The 22,450-nt window shown below is 48.3% G+C and overlaps 2 protein-coding genes across 3 annotated transcripts; one reads left to right on the top strand and one right to left on the bottom strand.

Moving 5' to 3' along the window:
- Positions 1–490: 490 nt before the first annotated feature.
- ATP5F1E (ATP synthase F1 subunit epsilon) lies at positions 491–4,416 on the top strand. Its single transcript, XM_014830661.3, has 3 exons — positions 491–818; positions 2,665–2,791; positions 4,271–4,416. The coding sequence occupies exons 1-2, from the start codon at positions 787–789 to the stop codon at positions 2,786–2,788; spliced, it is 156 nt and encodes a 51-aa protein (XP_014686147.1). The 5' UTR covers positions 491–786; the 3' UTR covers positions 2,789–2,791; positions 4,271–4,416.
- Positions 4,417–6,535: 2,119 nt separating this feature from the next.
- Positions 6,536–21,033, bottom strand: TUBB1 (tubulin beta 1 class VI). 2 transcript variants are annotated; one of them, XM_070486195.1, is made up of 4 exons: positions 20,729–21,033; positions 9,974–10,082; positions 9,352–9,462; positions 6,536–9,226 (listed from the first exon to the last, which is right to left on the bottom strand). In XM_070486195.1, exons 3-4 carry the CDS (start codon positions 9,410–9,412, stop codon positions 8,148–8,150), a joined length of 1,140 nt encoding a protein of 379 aa, XP_070342296.1. In that variant the 5' UTR covers positions 9,413–9,462; positions 9,974–10,082; positions 20,729–21,033; the 3' UTR covers positions 6,536–8,147. The 2 variants fall into 2 exon arrangements, with proteins under 2 accessions (XP_070342296.1, XP_014686146.1); XM_014830660.3 differs by lacking the exon at positions 20,729–21,033 and adding an exon at positions 13,911–14,172.
- Between the last annotated feature and the right edge of the window lie 1,417 nt (positions 21,034–22,450).

Here is a 22,450-nt window from a genome sequence, read left to right as displayed (position 1 = left end):
CTGATTATAATTTCTTTTTAATTATGAAGAGTAAAAGTAGCTTTTCTCCTTCTAAGAGTGCACTTCGTCGGCCACCAGCTGTAAGCCAGCCCTGCGCTCCCAGGCAATGAGGGGCTTTTTGCCGCCGTGGGATCCCCGCGCCTCCGGCCCCTTTGCCCTCCGATTTTTATTCCCACTCCTTCCCCGCCAACTCTTTCGCCCCGTCTTGTCCCAGATCATGGGTTGTCCCAAAACCCTAGGAAATGTCGGGGAGTCGTGCTCCTTGTCCGATGTCCACTTTGTTCACTAATTCGGGAGGTGGAGATGCTAAGGTGCTTGCAGTGTCAACCTCAGGACACGGCCGGCTCCTCGTAACCCGGGGGTGACAGTGCACCCCTAGACCGGCCTCCGCCGCGGCTTCGCGGCTCACACTCTAGAAACCACGCGGTCCCCGTCCAGCCCCCTCTCGCCCCAGCTACTCCGCCGGCTACTACGGAAGCCCGCGGGGCACACGCTCCGGGCGCCCGCGGAGCCAATAGGCAGGCGCGGCTGCCCGGCCGGCCCGGGGATTGGCACCCGCGGCCCCGGCCGCGCTCCCCCATTGGCTGCCGGCGCCGGGGGGATTCCGCGACGGGGCAGCAGGGGCTGCTCGTGAGGGCGGGCGGGGCAGAAGGCGGCGGGATTGGCAGGGCCGGAGCCCCGCCCCTTCCGCTTCTCTGGCCTGACCTTCCTGCGACTGGGCCGCGCGCGGAACCGACGTTGACGCGTCCTCGCGATTCGGCCCGACGCGCCCCCTCTCGCGACATCATGGTGGCATACTGGCGACAAGCTGGACTCAGGTAGGCCCGGGCCTCGCGGGGAGCGGTCAGGGAGGGCGCGGGGTGCTGGGCACGGGCCGGGGTCGGAGGTCACGCCGAGCGCGGCGGGGGTCGGGCGAATGCGGCCCCAAGATGGCGGCCCGCTGACAGGAGGCCGGGGCCAGGGCCGGGGCCGGGGTCACGCCTCGGGCGTGCATGGCCTCGTCTGTGCGACAGGCCCGCGCTCCTGTTCCTCCTTCTCTTCGGGCTACAGCGGAGCACCTGGCGCGCCACCGGGGACGTCTGTGGCACAGGCCTGCGTCCCCAGACGCAGCGGTGTTCAGTGCAGCGTCCTTGTCCTTCTAGTTGCGCGGGGTTACGTTGTGGAAGTAATGTGGTCACGTAAAACTCGGGAGCGAGGAAGGCTGGGGTGGGTGCTCTCCGTGCAGCCGCTGGCCGCATTGCTGGCCTTTCTTTCCAGCCTCAGAGTGGGGCCTTGTATAATGGGGCACACCTTTTTGTGCTTTACCCCCTCTTGCTCTCAGGTTTCTTTATCGGTAAAACGGGTGAAAGCCCTTGGTAAACTGTAGAGGGCGCTGCACAGAGGTGAGTGGTAGCTCTTGGGAAAGTCAAATATGGAACCCATTTGAAGACATGGCATCCAGTGAAATGGGCCAGCGTCGGTCAGGTTTTCACACCCGATTTCTTTGCCTGTGCACCGACTTGGGCGAGCGGTGTACCTCGCTCCAGGTGACGCACCTGAGACTTGACTAAAGTAGCACCTTCTAGTGGTGACGTTTTGGGGTAGATGACCGGGGGAATGAGCAGCCCAAGTTTCCTGACTTGTGAGGTCAAGCAGAATTTTGTAGAACCGGAAGGGTGACAGTCCCAGTAACAGGTGCTGTTTATTGAGCACTTACTATGTGGCTGGCGTGGCTATCCACGCTTTTCGCACTTTGTCTCTCCTCCTCCCGACCCTGTGGCACAAATGTCAGTATCCTTCTATTTGGTTCTACTGTTTCTGCAGGTGAATAAACTAGCCGGAAAGATAGCACAGCCTGAAGGTCACCCCGTTAGTAAGAGTGGAAGTAGTAGAGCTCCTATCTCTCTGCCAAAAAAAAAAGAGAGAGAAAGAGAGAAATCTGAAACATAAAAAAAAATAGCAGCACCCTCCCCCCTTCCTGTTTTCAGAAAGTGTAAAAAGTGAGCTGACATCTTTTGGAAAATAATATGTTGATGGGAGTCCATCTACCAAACAGGAAGCAGGCTGTTAGACATTTTGCTAGAGTGGATGATGTGCTCTAAGGACTTTTCAGTTTAATTTAGAAACCTTGATTGGAAAGTATTTTCGATGGCAGACTTGTGAAACAGAATCCAGTATTCTCAGGAAAACCTTTAATTAATCAGAGGAAGAACTATTTTAACTCAAAATGAGTATTTTTTCTCTTTTAATTATATATACTTTACCTTGTACGAATAATATAATTAAAGAACAATTTTAAGTAGAGAAATGGAAAAGAAATTATTCATGTTATAGCCTCTGTTAACATTTTGGTCTATTTCCTTTCTTGTGCTGAGGGATTTTTAAAAAATACCTATGCATCTTTTATTTTAAATTAATTTGTATTAAAGAGAGAAAACAGCACAAAGAAGAAAAAGCACAATCACTCATCCTAACACCAGTTAAGACTTTGGTACATATCTTTCTAGTCATCTTTTTCTTTGTGTGGAATCCTTTTGGCGTTAGTCATTTTTGAATCCAATTCTACAATAATGTATAATCAAACCAAAATTAAAAGTATAGAAAGAAAAACAAAAACACAGTAACACAACCAGTCTGGCTGAATTATTGATAATTAATTGTATATTGTCCCTCACTTTCTCCCAGCTACATCCGATACTCCCAGATCTGTGCAAAGGCAGTGAGAGATGCACTGAAGACAGAATTCAAAGCAAATGCCGAGAAGACTTCTGGCAGCAGCGTAAAAATTGTGAAAGTGAAAAAGGAATAATCTGTAAGTTACTGACTTATTTAGAAGAAGAGTTGCCTCTTAAATTTTTAAAGCACTTTTAAAGAATCAGAGTAATTTTAATTTTGAGTTCTGTCCATTTTTTGGTGAGTTAGTACATTTAGAAGTTAGTGGGATAATAATTTAAAGCATACAGATCCTAGAAGTCCCGTGCCATAATAGAAGAATGTCATTTCAGGCCCTGACAAACAGAAGTAATTGGCACATTGATTTTCACTTCATTTAGCAATGCTCAGATAAAGAGCCGTCTTATTTTAATTAAGCCTGTTTCATTTGTCTGCACAAAATCAAATAATTTAGAGGATAAACTCCCCACTTTTGTAATAGCTATTGGAGTTAGATAACAGTTCAGGAGCATGAAAAATTATAGTTCTTTATGTTTTTATTTCCATCACATCTGCTAATGTTCTCACAAATCACTACTTCCCCAACAGGAGGGCTACAAGTACAGACGAGGGTCCTACTATTTTATCAAGCAATAAAATCTGCAAGACCCTGCAGTAAATACCGTTTTGCGAAATTCATTAGGCTTTCAGAGGTTTTAGCTCGTTTTACTTCTCCAAAGATGTTGGCAGTGTAAAGTTACATTCTATGCAATAAAAGACAGTGTTGTGCAGTTGATAAGTTCAGACTTTTGTGCTCCAAACTACTAAAGTGATTGGATCTCTAAACTACTTTCTTGACATTGTTATTTCAAAGATAAGCAAGGCAAATTACCAGAGAGATGTTTTTCAGATTTAATTTTCTTGTTTTGCTTTAAAAAAGCTTCGGACCCACAGTAGCAAGGAAATGTGATAAATATTCGTCCTTTGGCAGCTTGTGGTTATGAGCAATTTTACTTATTGGAACTGTTTCCCCTAAGCACTTTTCATTTTCATTTTGAATTAGTAAATATTTTATTACAAGTCTAGAGATTCAATGTTTTGAATTTAGCTCGTTTTCTAGGGGCTCTCTGTCTAATCTCATCATTCTGAGTAATAAGACCTGGTTTTATGTCAGGTTATTTGTTTTAACTCTGAGCTAACTGAAAGAATCCCTTAGCCTCTGAAGTATAGCCGAGCCAAACGCCACATCTAATTCTCCTGACCTTGTGACGTCCTTGGGATCAGGAAGTAGTGTCCAGCTCCCGTAGATAAAATATTGACCACTCTCCATATGTCCTGCAGGCCATGCAGCCCCCGCCCCATTAGCACAGGGGGAACTGTGGTGTCTTTTAAAGGCAAAGTCGTTTCTTTATTGCTAGGAGAGTGTTTGGTTTTACTTAGCAGGGAAGCGCTTGTTTGGCTAAGGCCGAGCGCGTCAGGTTTTTACATCCAGGAGCCAAGGTTCATCACCAACCCAGTGAACTGAAGCCATAGTTATATTATACAGTTCATTATAAGAAAGTTACTTCCCATATTCATGTTGAATTTTTAAGAAAACATGAAGGACTAGCAGCTGTTGCATTTTCTTTTTTCCTCCTAGGCCCTGACTAAAGCTTGACATGCTGCATTTTCCAGGTGAAGATGTGTGGGCACATGCTATGGCAGATTGAAAGCGATCTCGCCTCATGGGGCAAACAAAGAATACCTGATTGACGATGCCAATAAAGTGAAGCATGGGTCACCCTGGCTGTTGGTTTTTGGTTTCCGTTGGACCTTTTTCTTTTTCTTTATAGGAACTATCTGCACAACTGCAGGATTATGACCATAAGACCCGGGGTTTCTTAAGGGGCAGGGGCAGCAGATTTAATATCTATTGACCTTAGGGATGCAGAAAACATTTTGAAAATGCCTCAAAATAGAAAGTTCTCTTTTTCATGACTTTAATTGACAAAGTTAGACTGTCACTGAGGCTCTCTGGTTGTCCCTTATCTTTGAATTGGAGAAGTCGTGTCCGAGTAGTGGATGGGCTGTTATCCGCTGCCCTCATCCTCTTGTGTGGGCAGCAGGATCTCTAGGTAGCACTGCTTAGCCAGTAGCCTAAAAGAAAATAGTTACTAAAAGAATAGAGTAGAAGGAGAGCTGTAGTTTAGTGGTAGTCACTTCTTAGTGTGCACATAAAACCTCTAGAGGAGAGCTAGTAATTTTAGAATTTAAACACAATGCTTTTCACTTTTTTTTATAAATGAATCTTTATATTCTGGGAGCATTTCATAGGAAATGGGGCAGAGCTGTGGAGTAACTATCGAGTTGATGGCCAAGCTGAAATTAAAATCTAAGGTTCTTGACCGCAGGTTCCGGGCACCATGATTTCAACAGTTTGGTGGTGTTTGCATGGTGAGTCATTTATTCGTTAAATATTTAGGGATGAAGAATTGTTGCAAGTGTTTTGTCTTGATCTTTCTTTCAAACTTGGAAGGACTTGGCTGAGTAAAACACCGTTGCAAAGTTAACTGCTTGATTTTAACTTTTTGGAGAGCGGAAAATTAATTAGAACAGGAAATTTTGAAACACTTTTCATCTTCTGCAGCAGGACCAGTGCTCACCACGGTACTTCAGCTTACAAGAACTTATCAGGGCTGCTCAGCAATACAAGGAGGAGCCCAAGAAAATGTCTTTGTTCTCGGCTTCTGGAGATGCCTTCCTGCCCCAGGATGCTTGACCTGTAGCTTTTATTTAATTCTCGGCACAGGACGGACGCAGAAGGAGGAGCCCCAGAGTGAGTGGGAGAGCTGGGACGCTGGGCAGTAGCAGCTTAAGAGCCCCTGAGCCCTTTGCCTCGGGGCTGTTGTCCTGCTGTTTTGAGATCAAGGCACCTCACTTGTCAGTGCTTCATCCCCAAGAGTAAGGTACTAGGAAGCATCTTTCCTTACAGAGACAGGAATAAATTAATCACAAGGCTGTCGGGCCGTTGATAGCGGACAAATGAAGTAGCTGATAGGCAAAGGGTTAAATTATTCCAGACAAGTAATTAGAGATAAGTCGTTTGTTAGGGAGGCAGACAGGCTAATTAGAGGTGAGACTTAGGGACAGGGCTTGTGACATGGAAAGGATGAACTGAATGAAAGACAAATTTATTGTCCGGCAAAGATTCTTTGAGGCTCATTGTCTGTGATTAGAAGAAGTCCTGAACTGATACTGTGGAGAGGGAAACTTCCTGCACCCAGCCCTGCTGGCTGACCGCTAGGATACTGCGTCCAGGTCCCGGGCCCTGTCACAGCTCGTTGTGGGTATTTCACTAACCAGGTGGGTGATTTTGAGGGCATCGTTAATCTCTTCACTCCTGCAGCGTTCTTGTGTGTGAAATGAAGGCATCGGACAAGCTCTAAAATTCTGATCCTACTCTCCGTCTCTGAGAGACCAGTGTCGCCGTAGCAACCATACGGCTAAAGGAATCGGCGCTTCACAATCAGAGGGGACGCATTTCTTTTGGTTTCTAGGGTTTTTTGTTGTTATTTTTTTTAATCTATTTCTACCATATGAAAGAGTAGGATGGTGAGATGCATTTTGAAATATTTTTAGCTGCTCAAGTTAATCAGTCTGGGCAGTTAGGCTCCAAGAAAAGGAATTCATTTAGTCTGAAATAAAGCAGTTTAGCCATTTAAAATTGAATTTCTTTGTACTTTAATGATCACTATTGATCAAACGAAAATCTTTACAGTAATATAAATCAGTTTTTTTTAATTAAGGTCTCTAGCCTGCCTTGCATCTATTTAATTGCCTTTTTAGATTTGAGAAGGAAAGTCCTAGAGGAAGCACGTGTATGAATTCTTCCATAATCACAGGTTGTAAGTCTTTAGCATCTAAGGAAGTTGTGAACTTCAAACTAAGAGTATAAAGGTGCAGTTTCTTAGTAAGCCTTGCTTTGTTCTTAGTGCTTCTTGAAACCAAGTAGAAAGTGTTTAAAACTTTTTAAAAAAATTTTGTAAATAAGAGGCGTATGACACCAGCAGCAAGACTTCATTGTCTCTCAGTACATATTTTAGTTACATGCTGCTGATGCGTATGTGAAAAGAATGAAGTCTCCCAGAATGAGCTGCTGTTATGCACCCGCCTGCTCCCTTCTTACTGCAGATTACAAGAGCAAAGCGGGAGGGCAGAACCCTGCTGCCTGCAAGTAACTTTCCTGCAGTGAGGGTCGGACCCTCTTCCCATTCCCGGCTGTGCATGGATCAAATAGTACAGCTCAGTGGTAATTCTAGAAGGCCATTAAAACCCTTATGGTCCTGGAAGGGATGGCAGTGCTGTATGTCAGAATTAGGTAAACTGTAATTAAGAAGTTATGGATGATTTGATTACGCTCTCGTGTACTTGGTCCTGTTGTAATGTGAGCAGATTAAAATTGTGTAATGGTTAAAGCTGTGTCATCGTGCAAACATTTATGGCAACTTCTGCAAATTAATTTGAACTGTAAAAGTTCCCTAATGAGATGATGTCCTCCGTAACTGAGAAGGACACTGCAGCCGTTGCTGCTTAATTCCTGCGTTTGAATGGTTGCTGGGAGTGCAGTGTGCCCTTCTGAAAGCAGGGGCTCCAGAGCCTTCTCAGAAGGTGACTGCTGAATGGAAGTGAAATGGGCGTTTTGAAATAGCCTTTACAAGGAAAACCCAAGATGATGATTAATGAATTCCCAGAGCCTAACACTAATAGGAAACTTATATAAATATATATGTTAAAAGCTAAACTATTCTAAGATCTTGATTGCTTGTTTTTGTTTTTGATGTTTGGGCCGGATGTTTTTGTGGAGAGGACTGCCGCTTTCCTCTCCTCCCTTGTCCCCTCCTGTTAGTGTGCTGAAGTGTGCACAGGCCTACACCGTTTACTAGTGGAAGTTGGCTCACATTTACATTGCTGGGTAGCTCACCACATACCGGTTAGTCACCTGGCTTTTCTGGAAGCTGGCCAGGATGAGAAGGTAGGATGCTGGGCATCATGTGTTATGAGAGAAGCAGAGGTAAGAGTCCTAGCAGCCCCAGGATGCCAAGTAAGGATTCCAGGGTGCTTATCAGTGCTGCTAACGAGTTGACAACGTCAACAGCGGTGGCCCCCCACACGTCCACACGCATAGTCTTGGGGCCTGGCACAGTGCTATGCATACAGTAAATACCCAATAAACATTCTTAAAGGGAGTGCTTTTTGATAAATTCACTTTACTATTTCAAAACAGTTAGTAGAGTGTGCTTTGAATATCAAACTCTTCAAGGTTAGTAAATGCCCGCAGAAGACCCTAATGCCTATCGGTTATTCCCCGGCCCCCTCCCCCATGGGCCTGTGTGGAAGCTGATGCTGAGCGTGTGGGTCCGGCTCCCTGTGCTGCAGTGCGGAATAGGCTCGGGGGTGCTGCAGGGAAACGCTCATCTTAAGAGACACTGTTGTGTAAGTGACTACACCCTGCAGCTTACGCTCGCAGCGCCTTGTGCTTAATGTTCCTTGTCTTCTGGTTCCATTTCTGCCTCCCCAGTGACCTCTTCATTTTCCTCTAGAACCGCTTTGGCATCTTGAAATTGTTGGTACTCAGATACCAAATCATGGATGTTACTTTCAGCTTCCACAAATTCGTTTACATCCATCCCCTCACTAGTGTACCAGTGCACAAAAGCCTTCCTTCTGAACATAGCAGAGAAATGCTCGGAAACCCTATTGAAGAGCTCTTGGATGGCTGTGTTGTTGCCTATAAAGGTGGCAGCCATGTTCAGCCCCCGGGGTGGGATGTCACAGACAGCCACCTTGACATTGTTAGGGATCCACTCCACAAAGCAACTGCTGTTCCTGGTCTGCACGGTGAGCAGCTGCTCATCCACTTCCCTGGTGGACATCTTGCCCCGGAAGATGCAGGCCACTGTCAGGTAGCGGCCACGGCGGGGGTCGCAGGCAGCCATGGTGTTGCGGGCGTCAAACATCTGCTGGGTGAGCTCGGCCACTGAGAGGGCCCGGTACTGCTGGCTGCCTTGGGCTGTGAGCGGGGCAAAGCCGGGCATGAAGAAGTGCAGGCGGGGGAAGGGTACCATGTTCACCGCCAGCTTGCGCAGGTCTGCGTTGAGCTGCCCTGGGAACCGGAGGGAGGTGGTTATGCCACTCATGGTCAAGGACACCAGATGGTTGAGGTCGCCATAGGTGGGCGTTGTCAGCTTCAGGGTGCGGAAGCAAATGTCATAGAGGGCCTCGTTGTCGATGCAGAAGCAGGCGTCTGCGTTCTCGATCAGCTGGTGGATGGACAGCACAGCGTTATATGGCTCCACCACCGTGTCGGACACCTTCGGGGAGGGCATGACGCTGAAGGAGTTCATGATGCGGTCCGGGTACTCCTCCCTGATCTTGTTCATGAGCAGAGTGCCCATCCCGGAGCCCGTCCCCCCACCCAGGGAGTGGACGATCTGGAAGCCCTGCAGGCAGTCGCAGTTCTCACTCTCCCTCCTCACAACATCCAGGACAGCTTCCATCAGTTCCGCTCCCTCAGTGTAGTGGCCTTTCGCCCAGTTGTTACCAGCCCCCGAGTTACCTGTGGCAGAAAGCAGTCGTGGTTACCTGGCCCAGAGAAGGCAGGGGGTGTGGGGGTGGAGAGAAAAGGGTACCACTAGGAGGCATCCTCATCTCCTCCTGGTGGAACCTTCCAGAAAAACCTACCATGGATAAAACTGTCTGGTTGAAAGAGAGCTCCCAATTTGCTGGATCGGATGCTATCCATCGTCCCAGGTTCCAGGTCCACCAAGACTGCCCGGGGCACGTATTTTTTACCTGTGTAGAAAACAGGAAGAGGTCAGCGAATTGTTGTTTTTCTAAAAGTTAATGTTTCATCAAAATAGAACCTTGTGATACTGGTAAAAAAAAAAACCAAACCGGTATTCTAGAGATCGTCTTTGGTAGAAAGAGATTTGAAATCATATCCTTGACCCCAGCAACAATCACAAATCTGTAAAATACCTTTAAAAATTTTTTCCCTTATTGTCTGTTTTGTTTGTTGTATTACCAATGACAGAGAGTCCTTTCCTATTAGAAATGATTCTGGTTTTTATTTAAAAACTAGAAAGGAAGGTTGGTGCTTAAACTTGGGTTAAGACGCGTGCCCCTGTTCAGTGACTTCTTCACCAGGCCTTGCCCTCAGACGGGGCTTGGGGACCTGTCACTCTCAGAATTCTGCTGCTCTGCCAGGACGTTACTCATGTGACGTTGCAGTCTCATGGGCCCTCCTCTCTCTGACCGTGTTCCCAGGGCTGGTGGCCACTGCTACCAGAGCATGGCATCCTACCGTGGGCCTCGTTGTAGTACACACTGATCCTCTCCAGCTGCAAAGCACAGTCCCCGTGGTAGCTCCCAGCTGAGTCGATCCCATGCTCTTCACCAATCACCTCCCAGAACTGAAAGCAGAAAGAGGGAAGGTCAGTGTCCAGAGGGACCCTGGAAAAGGCCATGCTGGTGCCAGTGAGCCAGCAGATTGAGCAGAAAGATGGAAAATGAGAGCTTCTGAACCTGCTTCCCTGGGTCGACTTGACTGTCCCTTCCCAAGACATTCTTTTAGGCTCTTTTCCTAAACGCCTGCTCCGTGGCCTAATTCATTTTTTGCCTCTACTAAACATGAATATGAAGACTGCATGTATACCCACCTAACTCCTTAAATAAAATGTCGACACATAAAGTATTAAATCAGATTTTGCTCCTATTAAATTCAGGCCTTTGTATACATTAAAGCTGTTGTTTTAGAATTTCACGTCAGACAGCGTATCTCTACTTGTGCTTATGGTGCCTCAAGCTAGGAGAGGATAGATGCCAATAAATGAAAACAGACTGAATTCTTATCTGATTTCACAATAATATCTCCTTTCACTTTGGGGATTTATTTTCACAGTTTTCCAAAAAGCCTACAACAAGGACATGTATGCACCATTTTAAGCTACAAGCGTTTTTGATGATCAGTATGCACACAGTTCAAAATTATGCATAGCTGTTCTCTTGTAACTATTTGAAACATATTACACTTTCAATCACATATATTGTATTTATTAATATAGATATGTACCAGGCTCTTAATATGGAAACAGTTACTGAGATGGCCCCTTTTTATTGCCCTGGAGAAGCACATATTAAAGTGTAATGAAAATATATTCATTTATGTTAAAATCCCCAAGTGTGTTTCCCCAACCATATCTTGTAAATGATAGCCCTGCTCTGGCCATGGTCTTATTAACAAAACTCTATTTTACAGCAAATTACCAGCAGTGTTCAGAGTGTGGAAGAATAAATAAATTTAAGTTCTATGACACAACAAATTAAATGTGTCTTAAAGTTCTTCTGGCCCCAACTAATAAGTAGTCGCTGGGGCTCTAACCATTAGACCACACTAATTCTGGAGTAAGTGCTAAGACCCTATCTAGACCCAGCACTCCCTCTCGAGGTCCTCTCTACATATTATCTTCCACCTTCGGAGCAGTGGGGGCTTGTGCCTCCCAATTCTGTGTGTGTTTTGGTTACAACATCGTATCACTGTGGCACAGAAGGATGACAAGTTCTTTTCAAGCAGTAATGTTCTTTGCCCTAGGTTTTAAACACCTGCATTAAAAGACCTTAGTTTTTTCACAGGTGCATTATTCACAATAGCCAGAAGTTGGAAACAATCCAGCTGTCCGTTGACAGATAAATGGACAAACAAAATGTGGTCTATCCATAGGATGGACTGTTATTCAGCCCTAAGAAGAAAGGAAATTCTGTCACATGCTACAACATGGATGAACCTTGAAGACATTATGCTAAGTGAAATAAGCCAGTCACAAAAGGACAAATTCTGTATGATCCCACTTATATGAGGTGCCTAGAGCAGTCAGATTCCCAGAGCCAGAGAGCAGAATGGTGGTTGGCAGGGATGGGGGAGGGGAGATGGGGAGTCAGTGTTCAACGGGGACAGAGTATCAGCTTTGCAAGATGAAAGGCATTTTGGAGATTGGATGCACAACAATGTGAATATACTTAGCACTATTGAACTGCTACTGTACACTTAAAAATGGTCAGGACAGGGGCCAGCCCGGGGGCACAGCAGTTAAGTTTGCACGTTCTGATTCAGCCGCACAGGGTTCGCCAGTCCGGATCCCGGGTGCGGACATGGCACCGCTTGGCAAGCATGCTGTGGTAGGCGTCCCACATATGAAGTCGAGGAAGATGGGCATGGATATTAGCTCAAGGCCAGTCTTTCTCAGCAAAAAGAGGAGGGTTGGCAGCAGATGTTAGCTCAGGACTAATCTTCCTCAAAAAAAAAAAAAAGGTCAAGACGGTAAATTTCATGCTGTATGTGTTTTACCATAATTTTTAAAAATTTTAAAGACCTTAGTTTTAATGCTGTTCATAGTAGTAAAAGTAATTTCAAAATAGCAAAGAGAACAGTCAGACAGCTGTCCCGCTGCAGGAGCGGGCATCTGACGATTAGGATGGGAAGCTGTGGGCTCTGTCTGTTTTCTTAGTTTCAGCCAATTGAGCTAGATACTTGGTAGAAAAATTTAAGAGGGGAATGGGGAGAAAAATCATTCATCCTCCAGAGGGTATATTTTAATTATTTCTACTACTGGACACAAAAACTTTTAGGTTTCCCTATTTAATTTTCTGTTGCATACTAAATGGAACAGTAATTGATCTTTTTTAACTGTATAACATAAACTGGGAGGGGAGGAAAAGATATCTTACTGATACGGTATAAAAAGTTTCCCAAGGAAACTGGACAGCCACACGCAAAAGAACGAAAGAAGACCATTATCTTTCACCATACACAAAAATTAACTCAAAATGGATTGAAGACTTGATTGCAAGACCTGAAACCATAAAATTCCTAGAATAAAATACAGGCAGTGCACTCTTTGACATCAGTCTTAGAAGGATCTTTTCAAAAACCATCTTTGCTTGGACATGGGAAACAAAAGAAAAAATAAATGGGATTTCATCAGATTAAAGAGCTTCCACAAGGCAAAGGAAACCAGGAACAAAATGAAAGACAACCCACCAACTAGGAGAAAGTATTTGCAAGTCATATATCCGACAAGGGGTTCATCTCCAAAATATATAAAGAACTCTCACAACTGAACAACAAAAAAAGACACAACCTAATCAAAAACTGGGCAGAGGATATGAATAGACATTTTTCCAAAGAAGATATACAGATGGCCACTAGGCACATGAAAAGATGTTCAACATCACTAATCATCAGGAAAATGCAAATCAAAACTACACTAAGATATTGCCTTACACCCGTTAGAATGGCTATAATCACTAAGACTAAAAGGAACAAATGTTGGAGAGGATGTGGAGAAAAGGGAACCCTCATCCACTGCTGGTGGGAATGCAAACTGGTGCAGCCACTATGGAAAACAGTATGGAGATTTCTCAAAAAATTAAAAATAAAAATACCATATGACCCAGCTATCCCACTGCTGGGTATCTATCCAAAGAACTTGAAATCAACAATCCAAAGAGACTTATGCACCCCTGTGTTCACTGCAGCATTATTCACAATAGCCAAGATGTGTACGCAACCCAAGTGCCCATCGACTGATGAATGGATAAAGAAGATGTGGTATATATGATGGAATACTACTCAGCCGTAAAAAAGACAAAATCGTCCCATTCGCAACAATGGACCTTGAGGTTATTATGTTAAGAGAAATAAGCCAGACAGAGAAAGACAAACACTTTATGACTTCACTCATATGTGGAATATAAACTAACACACAGACAAAGAGAACACTTTAGTGGTCACAAGGGGGAAGGGGGTTGGGGTGGGCACAAGGGGTGAAGGGGTGCACTTATAGGGTAACTGACAAATAATAATGTACAACTGAAATTTCACGTTATAAACTATTATGACCTCAATTAAAAAAAGTTTCCCAACAAACTTCAGAAAACTGTTTTGAAACAAATTACTGTTTTTAGATATGAAAAGTTTGTTGCTAAGGCGATAAAAGTAAAAATGGTTGACATGTATTATACACATGTAACTGTCGACAAAATCAACATGAACTAAATTAACCCTTTAAGCCTTTACTGTTTCCTGGTCTCTTTAACCAAAGGCACTGTTTTATAAATAAAATATTCAGCAAGTGCATGCACTCCTCTGGGTTCATTGTCTCCCTGCTAACTCAGGGTATTTTCTTAGTTGGTATCCCTGTGAACCGTGGTAAAGCCAGTGCTAGTCATCTGACTTTCCTTACCTTGGCTCCGATCTGGTTACCACACTGGCCGATCTGAATGTGCACGATTTCACGCATCCTGGCTTTGCACCCAAGTGTAGGATCTTCACGGAATCCTCAGACTCGGGGAGAGCCGCCCTTCACTGGTGTGAGCCCAACACAACTCTGGGCGTCGCAGGGATGGGACCAGCAGACCAAGTTATCTTCCCAGTGTGACCCAAGTACGTCCAGCCCCGAGGCCCAGCCCCACCCTTCTGCTCTGTGCCTATCATCCTTGTGGGGTGGGAGGCAGTGGAGGGGGTGGGGGGTCAGGGGGAAAGTTTCCTCTCCCAACACACAATATTGCCTGGTCATTTCCTAGAGTTCAAGGCCAAAGGCTGCTGTCATGCACAGTGCCTGGAGGGCCAGCACCAGAGGTAGGCTTTGCTGTGGCAGACTCGGGGCACCAGAGCTGGCTCTGGGCTCCCTGCTAGTGAGGCACAAGGTGTGACAACTGAGCCATGGCTCCTAGCTCACTGGGGTGACCAGGACCACCTCCAAAGCACTTCGCCTGTCCAAGCCAGTTGCATTATTAGAAATCGTTTTATTGAAGATGAGGCCATGATGTCCCAGAGCATGAAGTGACTTCACCACAGTCACACAACCAGTAAGACATCTCCCCATCCTCCCATAAGAACCTGCCATGGCTCCCTTTGTCTTTAGTCGTGTTTCCTAAGGAGTGGTCTGACAAGCACTGGTGGCGCTGAAGTGACTTTGGGGGAGACACGGGCAGACAATTTTTATGTCGTATACGCTAATGTTAATAGAAGAAAGTAACTGGCATTTATAATAGTAAAATGAAAAGGAAAGAAAGTTTCCTTTTTGAACTTGACCAGAATTACAGAGGTGACGTGATTCGTAGGAGTTTGGGAAACCACAAACGAGAGAAAAACCTAAACTCCACGGCTTGTCATAGAGGCCTTTCCCAACCTGGCCTCAAATTACCTTCCCAGCCCCCTTTGCAGACTTCGGCCCTCAGAAAGCCTGTGCTGTTTGGGTTGTGGCAGATACCTGCACACTGGACCAGCGGCTTCCTGGCTGCACCGGCCCTTTGCCATCGTGCACGCTCACACCGATGTTTACCCTTCCTCTCCCTTAGTGCCAGTTCCCACTCTGCAGGTCATTCTGTCGAGGTCCTGCCCAGCCTTCTTCCCAGGCCTGGGCCTGGCTGCCCCCTTGGCCCTTCCTGGCTCCTCGGTCCATTGTCCAGAGACTCATTGTTTGCCATTGGTTCCCCTTCCAGACCGAATGGACTCCCCACTGCATTGCCCTGGCACCCAGCAAGGACTGGCCGCACAGGGTGTTCAGCACACCTCCCTGAGCTCCCAGCACACAACTTCCCAAACCAGCCACCCGTCCATCCCCTCTTAGCCTGCAAGCCTGCCCAGCCCGGCAGCACAGAGCAGAGTGGCCCAACCAACCGCCAGCTTGACATCCTGCCCAGGATGCCCATGATGGGATTTCGTTCTTATGTCCATTTGCCCCACCGCCTGGAGGAGATGCAGATGGAATACCAGATCCGCAGAAGAGGGGAACTGGAGCCCCAGAGAGGAAGCAAGAGCCTGGATTTGGATGAGGGAAAAGCTGGTAAGAGGTGCTGTGTGAGCTCTGGAGGTACAGGCACAGGGCACACACAGAGCGAGGTCTCACTCCTGAAACCCTGGGATGAGGGCAACAGCCCAGGAAGTACTTGCTTCTCAGGGCTTCTCTCTGGCATTTGCCAGGCACCCCAAGGCTGGCCCCCCCATTTGCTCAACAGCTTTCAACACATTGGGAGCTGGGGCTATGGGAATGAAGGAGAGATGCGGGCAGCCTGTGAGCTCACAGAGCCCTCTGTGGAGGGGACTGATGTAGGAAGACACCATCCCCCAGGACATGGATCTAAAGGCAGGACAGAACTGTGCTCATACCCAGAGTCCTGGTGTCCTCCCCTCCCTGGCCTCTGACCAGACCAGTGGGCTCACTGAGGGGTCTGCCTGCCGTTGCCCAAGCCCCCTCCTGACGGTCAGCTCCTAAACCCTTTGCACTCTCTACAGGCCTGGTGAGGTCCAAGACACGAGGTCAGGCACATGGGCAGGAAAGTTACTGACAATGGACTTTATGGGGGTAAATAGCCTCTACTTACTCCCAAAGGAGTTCATCCACAGAGCAAAAGGACCTGAGCCGTACACCAGAGGAAAAAGCTAGAGGTGGGGAAGGACCTTGTCCTACGGGTGCCAGCACCAGGACCGCTCCTGTCCTCCACTGTCTGGTGACCTCACGGGCCACGTGCAACTAGGAGCACCTTGTGACCCGGGGTGTCAGGTCCTGGACCAGGAAAAGTTGCTGTTACAGGTGCTACTGGGACAATTGTGGGCATTTGAACGTGTGGACTGGATAATAACATTGCATTCGTGTTATATTTCCTGAATTAGATCATGGCCCCCGGGTTATGCCAATGGAAATCCTTGCCTTCAGGAGGTACTATGAAGTATCCAAGGGTCAGGAGCCGTCATGCTGGCAACTTACTCTCAGACAGTTGGGCAACAAAAATAACAATGTGATAAACGGAGAGAGAGGTGAGGCAAATGTGGCAAAATGTTAACAACTGGTGAATTTTTCCAAATTTAGCTCAAGATTAGTACTCTTGAACATTTCTCTGTTTGGAATTTTTTTCTACTCAAATCTGAATGGCCACATGATTCACAGATGCTCCTGGTCCAAAGCCCGCAGCCGCTAAAGGTAAAGAGAAGCAGGTGTAAAAGGTAAAAACAAAAGAAATTTGCACGTGCTTAGCCGTATTTTTCACAAAATAAAAAATATACACAGAATGGACTTTCCGGCTTCCGTAGAAGTCACCCCATCCTCCCTCCCTTGGAGCCTCCCTCCCAGCCCTTCGCCCCTTCCTCTCCCCTCTGTCCTCCTCCACCTGCCCTCTCAGCCCTCCCCCAGATGTCAGATTCCTGCAAATCCCCAAGTCGCTGCCCTGAGCCCTCCTGGAGTGGCTGTGATCTTTCCGGGCACTTCCCTGGTCAGAGATGCCCGACCTCCTGTGGCCCCAGCACTTTCGTTGGTGGTTATCACACTCGGTGGTGTTTGCTAATTACTTATATTTATGCCTTATCTCCCTGCCAGCCTGGGAGCTGCTGGTGCCGTTTCACCTCTGAGTGCCCACAGTGCCTGATACACAGCAGGGCCTCAATAAATGTTTGTAGAGCGCATGCCAACAGCTGGGCGAGCTTGAGCAGCTCTGCTCAGAACAGCAAGTTTTCTTAAAACCAACAATGTATTTATTCACGAGTATGTCCTAACAGGGCGGGGGTGGTGGGCATGGTGCCCGAGGACTTTTTCCTCCGTCCACTAAGAGGTGGTCTAAGCTGAAAGTATAAACTGTTCCAAGAAGCCTGGACGTCAGGAATGGATTGTAGAGGGAGTAACCGCAGGAGCTATTACGGGAAGCGGCAGCTGGCAGAGCTGCTGAAGGGGGCCGTGCTGGCCACCACAGGGACCGCTGGGCCGGGCCGGAGGGGCATTTTTGATCTTCCCGTGTTCGTTCTCTGCTGTATGAGCAGGATCCAGTGTGTTGGGGTCCCCCAGCTCCGCCCTGGAGCACATTCCTCTCGGTCACCTCAGTTTGCTCAGGGAGGCAAAAGGCCAGGTTTCCAGATGAGCGCGTAAAAGGTTTTTCTGTTAATGGGGCAGTTGGCAAAAAGGGGGGAAAGAGGAATCCTGTTTGCTTTGATTCCCAGCACCACCGGCCGTGTTTGCTCAGTCCTGTGTGTGCTGAGCTTTGGATGCTGCTGGAGGTGGGGGTAGATGCTGGGCAGGGAGATTTTGCGGGTCCTCTGAGCTGAGGTGGGCTGAGCCACTGAGTGGGGCCCACCTCCTCCCCAAACGTGAATTTTCTGAGCTGTGAAACAGGATAATGGTCCCATGTCTCATTATCGTGCTCGCTGAGCACGCTGCAGCCGACCCCCCAACATCCCTCTGCAAAGCAATGTTTTTCAAGTCTGCTTTGCAGGATGGAAGGAGAAGATGTGGCTCACTGCGTACACAGCGCCATTGCTTCCACGCCTGGGTATTGAGCACCTGCTGCGTGTCAGGCTTGATCTAGGAGGGGCACAGAGGCTGTCTATCTGAATTTGAAATGTCTGGGTAGAACAGAGTGCTAGGAAACTCAGTGGGTCTGAAGAGCCATCCCCCCGTGTCACCGCTCTTTGTCCTTATTTATGAAGGTACCTATTCCCCCGGGGAAAGAGCTCTCCTCTAACTGCCAATTTAGTGAAAACCAGTGAAGCGGTGCATATAGAGTGCCTTTCTCAGACCAGTAGAAGGGTCAATGGCATACCTGACCCACCCAATGGGAAGGCCTTCGCTGCAAAGGCATCTGGGAGTCGGCGCAAGTGTCTGACTTAATGGCCGCGTGGAATGGAGAGGAGCCCCTGCGGCTGAGACACAGGTGATCGGTGTGTGTCCCTTGAGAAGCCAGCGTTAACCCGAGGTCTGTTCTCCTGCCAGGCTGAAGGTGACCCCCCCCCCCAACCCTGAACTGCGGCAAGTGATAAAAGGTGGCCATCTGTGATGAATGACAAAGTCATTTTCTCCCCCCAGGGAAGGGCTGCGGCGAAGGTAGGTTAACAGGGACCGCGCTCCAGCACAGAGCTTCAGCGAGCATCGCCCGAAAGGGCAGACGGCAGGAGCCAAAGAGTCCCTTAGCAAGCCCAGGAGGTGACGCCGCAGGGCAAGGGGCCTCCTGCCTGGGGACACTGAGGTGATTGGGGACGACCGGCTGGCCCTTAGGTGAAACACTCTCTCCTCCACAGGCTGTCGCAATAGCGGTCCACAAGGAGAGGCCGTGGGAGAGAGCCTTTTCCTGGATGACACTTGGGTCTATTATGGGAACAGAACTACGATGATAAGAAAAACCGAGTGTCATCCAGAAACCCCAAATCAGCTGCTTCCAGACTTCCCCCAGGAGATGTCCCCCAGTGGTCAGATGGAGCTGTCCTCACCATCCCTTCGGCAAATGAAATATAATTAGGAGAAAAACAGAGTGCTCAGAGAATTCATTGATTTCATCCTCCCGATCTTCCACTTCTGAGAGCACTGAAGTTCCCTGAATAACTCAGAGAAGATTGTTGAATTATAGTGCTTGCTTGTGATTCAGAAGCAAAAATTTTTCCAAATGTCTTAGCAAGAAAATGACATCTGAGGGGCCATTATGAGTGACTCAGCGGGTGTGGGCAGATCATCAGATGAACTGAGTTCTACTTTCTTGTACTCTGCTTCGATGTGTGTTCTCTGACTGTAAAAGAAAGTTCCGGGAGGATGAATAAGTAAGTAAGTAAGTACAAGAAGAAAGGGACTAGAGGATGTTGCTGGTTTCCACTGAGCCAGGCTGCCCAGCTACACGGAGGAGTTTAGCCCCCTCCCCTCCAGCTGTGACGCTCCATCATACCTGTACCACACTGGAGCCTCGGGCTGCTCTCCATCCCTTTCCAGACTCTAAGCCCACATAGCGGAAAACACTGTGCCACCTCTTTGGGTAAATTGAGAATCAGCACCCTGGGCTGTGGCATCTCTGATTTACAGGAGGAAACGCACACACAGACGCCCCACTTCCCCTGAATGGTGATTCTGTGATTCTGAACATGCATGGGGACGTTAACCTTCTCAATTTCATCTCTCCCATCTCCCAAGGTGTGCAGTTCCTGATAAGCAACGTTCTGCAGCAGGAACAGAGATAAGCATAATATGGGGCAGCACCTAGAGCTGAAATCAAACAAAAATATATTCTTCTTCAAGCCCAGTGTTTGTCCAAGAAATCTCTGTTGTATGAGTCTCAGAAATCCATTCGTTTATCCAACAAACATTGGCTGAGTCCTCTCTGGGAGGCTTGGGGGGCCTCAGAGAAGTGAGAAAGATGGGGCCTGCACTCCAGGGACTCAGAGACATGGCAGCACTCGATTCCTGCACTGGCCTTTCCCGAGATCTCTGCCATGGTCTCTCACACATCACCTCATTTAGCCTGCCTTTGAGCTAGGTGATGGCTCTCCCATTAGTAGAAGAAACAGAGGCTCAGAGAGGAAACTGACATGCTCAAGTCCAGTATAACACAGCAGCACCAGAGATGGGTCACGGCTCTTTGGACCCCTATGTCTAGGGGTACAATTTGAAGTGATAAGAGGTTGGCTAGCCAGACAGCCTCCAGCTAGGCATCTGAACAGCCTCAACTGCTCATCTCACCTTCCTCCTCATCTCTGGTCCATAACTGGGTCCTGCCAGCCCTCCCCCCGATAGAGAGCCCCACATATCCTCTCAGCATCTCTGCAGTAGTGTCCCTAAGCCATCACTAGCTCTCCTGTCCACAACCACAATAGCCCCTAACTGACCGCTACTCTTGACTTCTTCCATTTCATCCTCCCCACCGCCACCGGAGGACCTTATAAAACATCAATCAGATCACGCCCGCTGCCCTCCTGGAAACAAACCGCAACCACAGCAAAACCAACACTCTTACCACAGCCCACCTGTCATTCAGCTCCCTGATGGGAGAACACCTGTAGGGGTCCAGGGAGGGAGCTGAATGAGACTGAGATACAGGCCTACCTTGAAGACGGAGGGACAAAGGAGAGGCAGCCTGTGGGAAGCATGGCCTTGGGTTGCAGAGTGCGGCTGCAGCGCTCTCTCCTGCCTGGAGGTCTGAGAGGCCACCTATGAGCTCTCCAGTGACCTCGTCCTGCCACCACTTTGCCAGCCATCTCTGCTGCCACACTTCCCACAGCCCTTTCCAGTTGATCACAGCTACCAAGCATGCTTACATCTCAAGGCCTTTGCATACACTCTTCCTTCTGCTTAAAAAGTCCAGCACTTTCCATGGTGTGTCCTCATCATTCAATCCAACTCACATGGATGGCCAAGAGAGCTGTCCCAGACGACACTCCTCAGAGGGCCCCCGGCTCTGGCACGCCCCATTTTATCCTTTTCCAAGCACTTTCTACTTCTGGAGGAGTTTGCTGACTGCCTGACTTCAGAGACAAGAGACCAGAGCAGTTGAATGAGCAAGGCCCCTCCGAGAGAGTCCTTGGGCCAGCTCCAGGGTGAGCTGTGGCCAGCGTGTTCTGAAGGTGATGCCAACAGGCCAACCTCATGAATATGACCCCGGGGAGCCGTGTTCCCTCCTGAGTAAGTGTGGGCAGCCAAGAGAGGGTGTGGTGATGATGGCAGTTGGGGACAGCGGCAGGGTCAATGGCATACCTGACCCACCCCATGGGAAGGCCTTCGCTGCAAAGGCATCTGGGAGTCGGCGCAAGTGTCTGACTTAATGGCCGCGTGGAATGGAGAGGAGCCCCTGCGGCTGGCAAGGAAGCCGTGGTGCCCTGCAAAGCCATCCTTGCCTCCCCCCCTTGTCAGCATCCATGCAAACAAATGCTGTATCCAGGATGTGGCAAAACTCAGGAATGTAGAGTAATAGGAAATGTCTGCAGCTTGCCAGGCAGGAGCCAGAAAACATGGTACAAAGGAAGAAGGAAAGAGACAACCGTGAGGCAATTCCACAGACAGAAGAAGCTCCTCCTGTCTTCTTCTCCTCCAGTTTAGGAGGCGGGCCGGCCCCGGCCGAACTTAAAGTGTGTGCGGTATTGATGGGGATGAAGAGAAAAATCAACCTAATTTTTAGAAATGAATAGGCTTTTGTGTCATGGCCTTGGGTGGGTGCACTTTATGGGGCGAAAAACAGCAAAAGGGACTAGTTTCAACTGCCACCTGGGAACCTCGTGGGGAGTAGAGGTCTCCGGCCCTCTCTAGAGCCTGAGTCTGCCCACCTGTAAGATGGGGCAATGCCATCTGACCCCACTGCACAGGTTGTGCCAAGGAACAAATGAGGACAGACACTGCCTAGACTGGAGAGTCTTCTAGAATGTCACTGTCTCTGCCTTTAAGCACCACCGGGGAGCAGGTATGACTCAGTTCCATGAAAGGAAGAAAAGCCCAGGGCACTTGGGTGGCTTCCAGGTGGAGAACTTTGCAGTGGCTTCAGGGGAGACTCCGAGTCTCGAGGGCCCACTGGATGCGCGCCAGACTGGATGGCGGAGCTCGCAGCAGCTTACGAGGCAGCTGCCAGAGCCAAGCTCAGGGGAGGAAGGCATCAGAGGTAAGCTGGTCGCAGGGCCTTGCCCTGAGCCTCCTCCATTCCAGGCCAGAGGAGGAGATGAGTCATTATCCACAAAATTCCCTCACAGGCACGCATGGTGGTATCAGAAAGGGACACAGCTTTCAGGTTGGCGAAGGCCCCAAAGCTGCTGCCCAGCTGCGTCTGCTGCTTAACGAGAGACAAGCAGGCGGCTGGGGGGCGGCCGGTCCATCAGGTTCTTCCGTGCATCGTCCCTCTTCCTTAGTCCCGGTGGCCTTTTAAGTCTATCCACGCTCCCTTCAGACAGCTCCTGGGGCCAGCCACCCTTCACCAATAGCAGAGCATGCCACCTCTGCTCTGACCACATGCTGTGGACCAAAATTTGGGTTTGGTTGGGTCCAGGGCAGGCCCC

The sequence above is a fragment of the Equus asinus genome, chromosome 15 (assembly GCF_041296235.1).
Source record: "Equus asinus isolate D_3611 breed Donkey chromosome 15, EquAss-T2T_v2, whole genome shotgun sequence".
Classification (NCBI taxonomy): Eukaryota; Metazoa; Chordata; class Mammalia; order Perissodactyla; family Equidae; genus Equus; species Equus asinus.
This window is presented reverse-complemented; position numbering and strand designations above follow the sequence as displayed.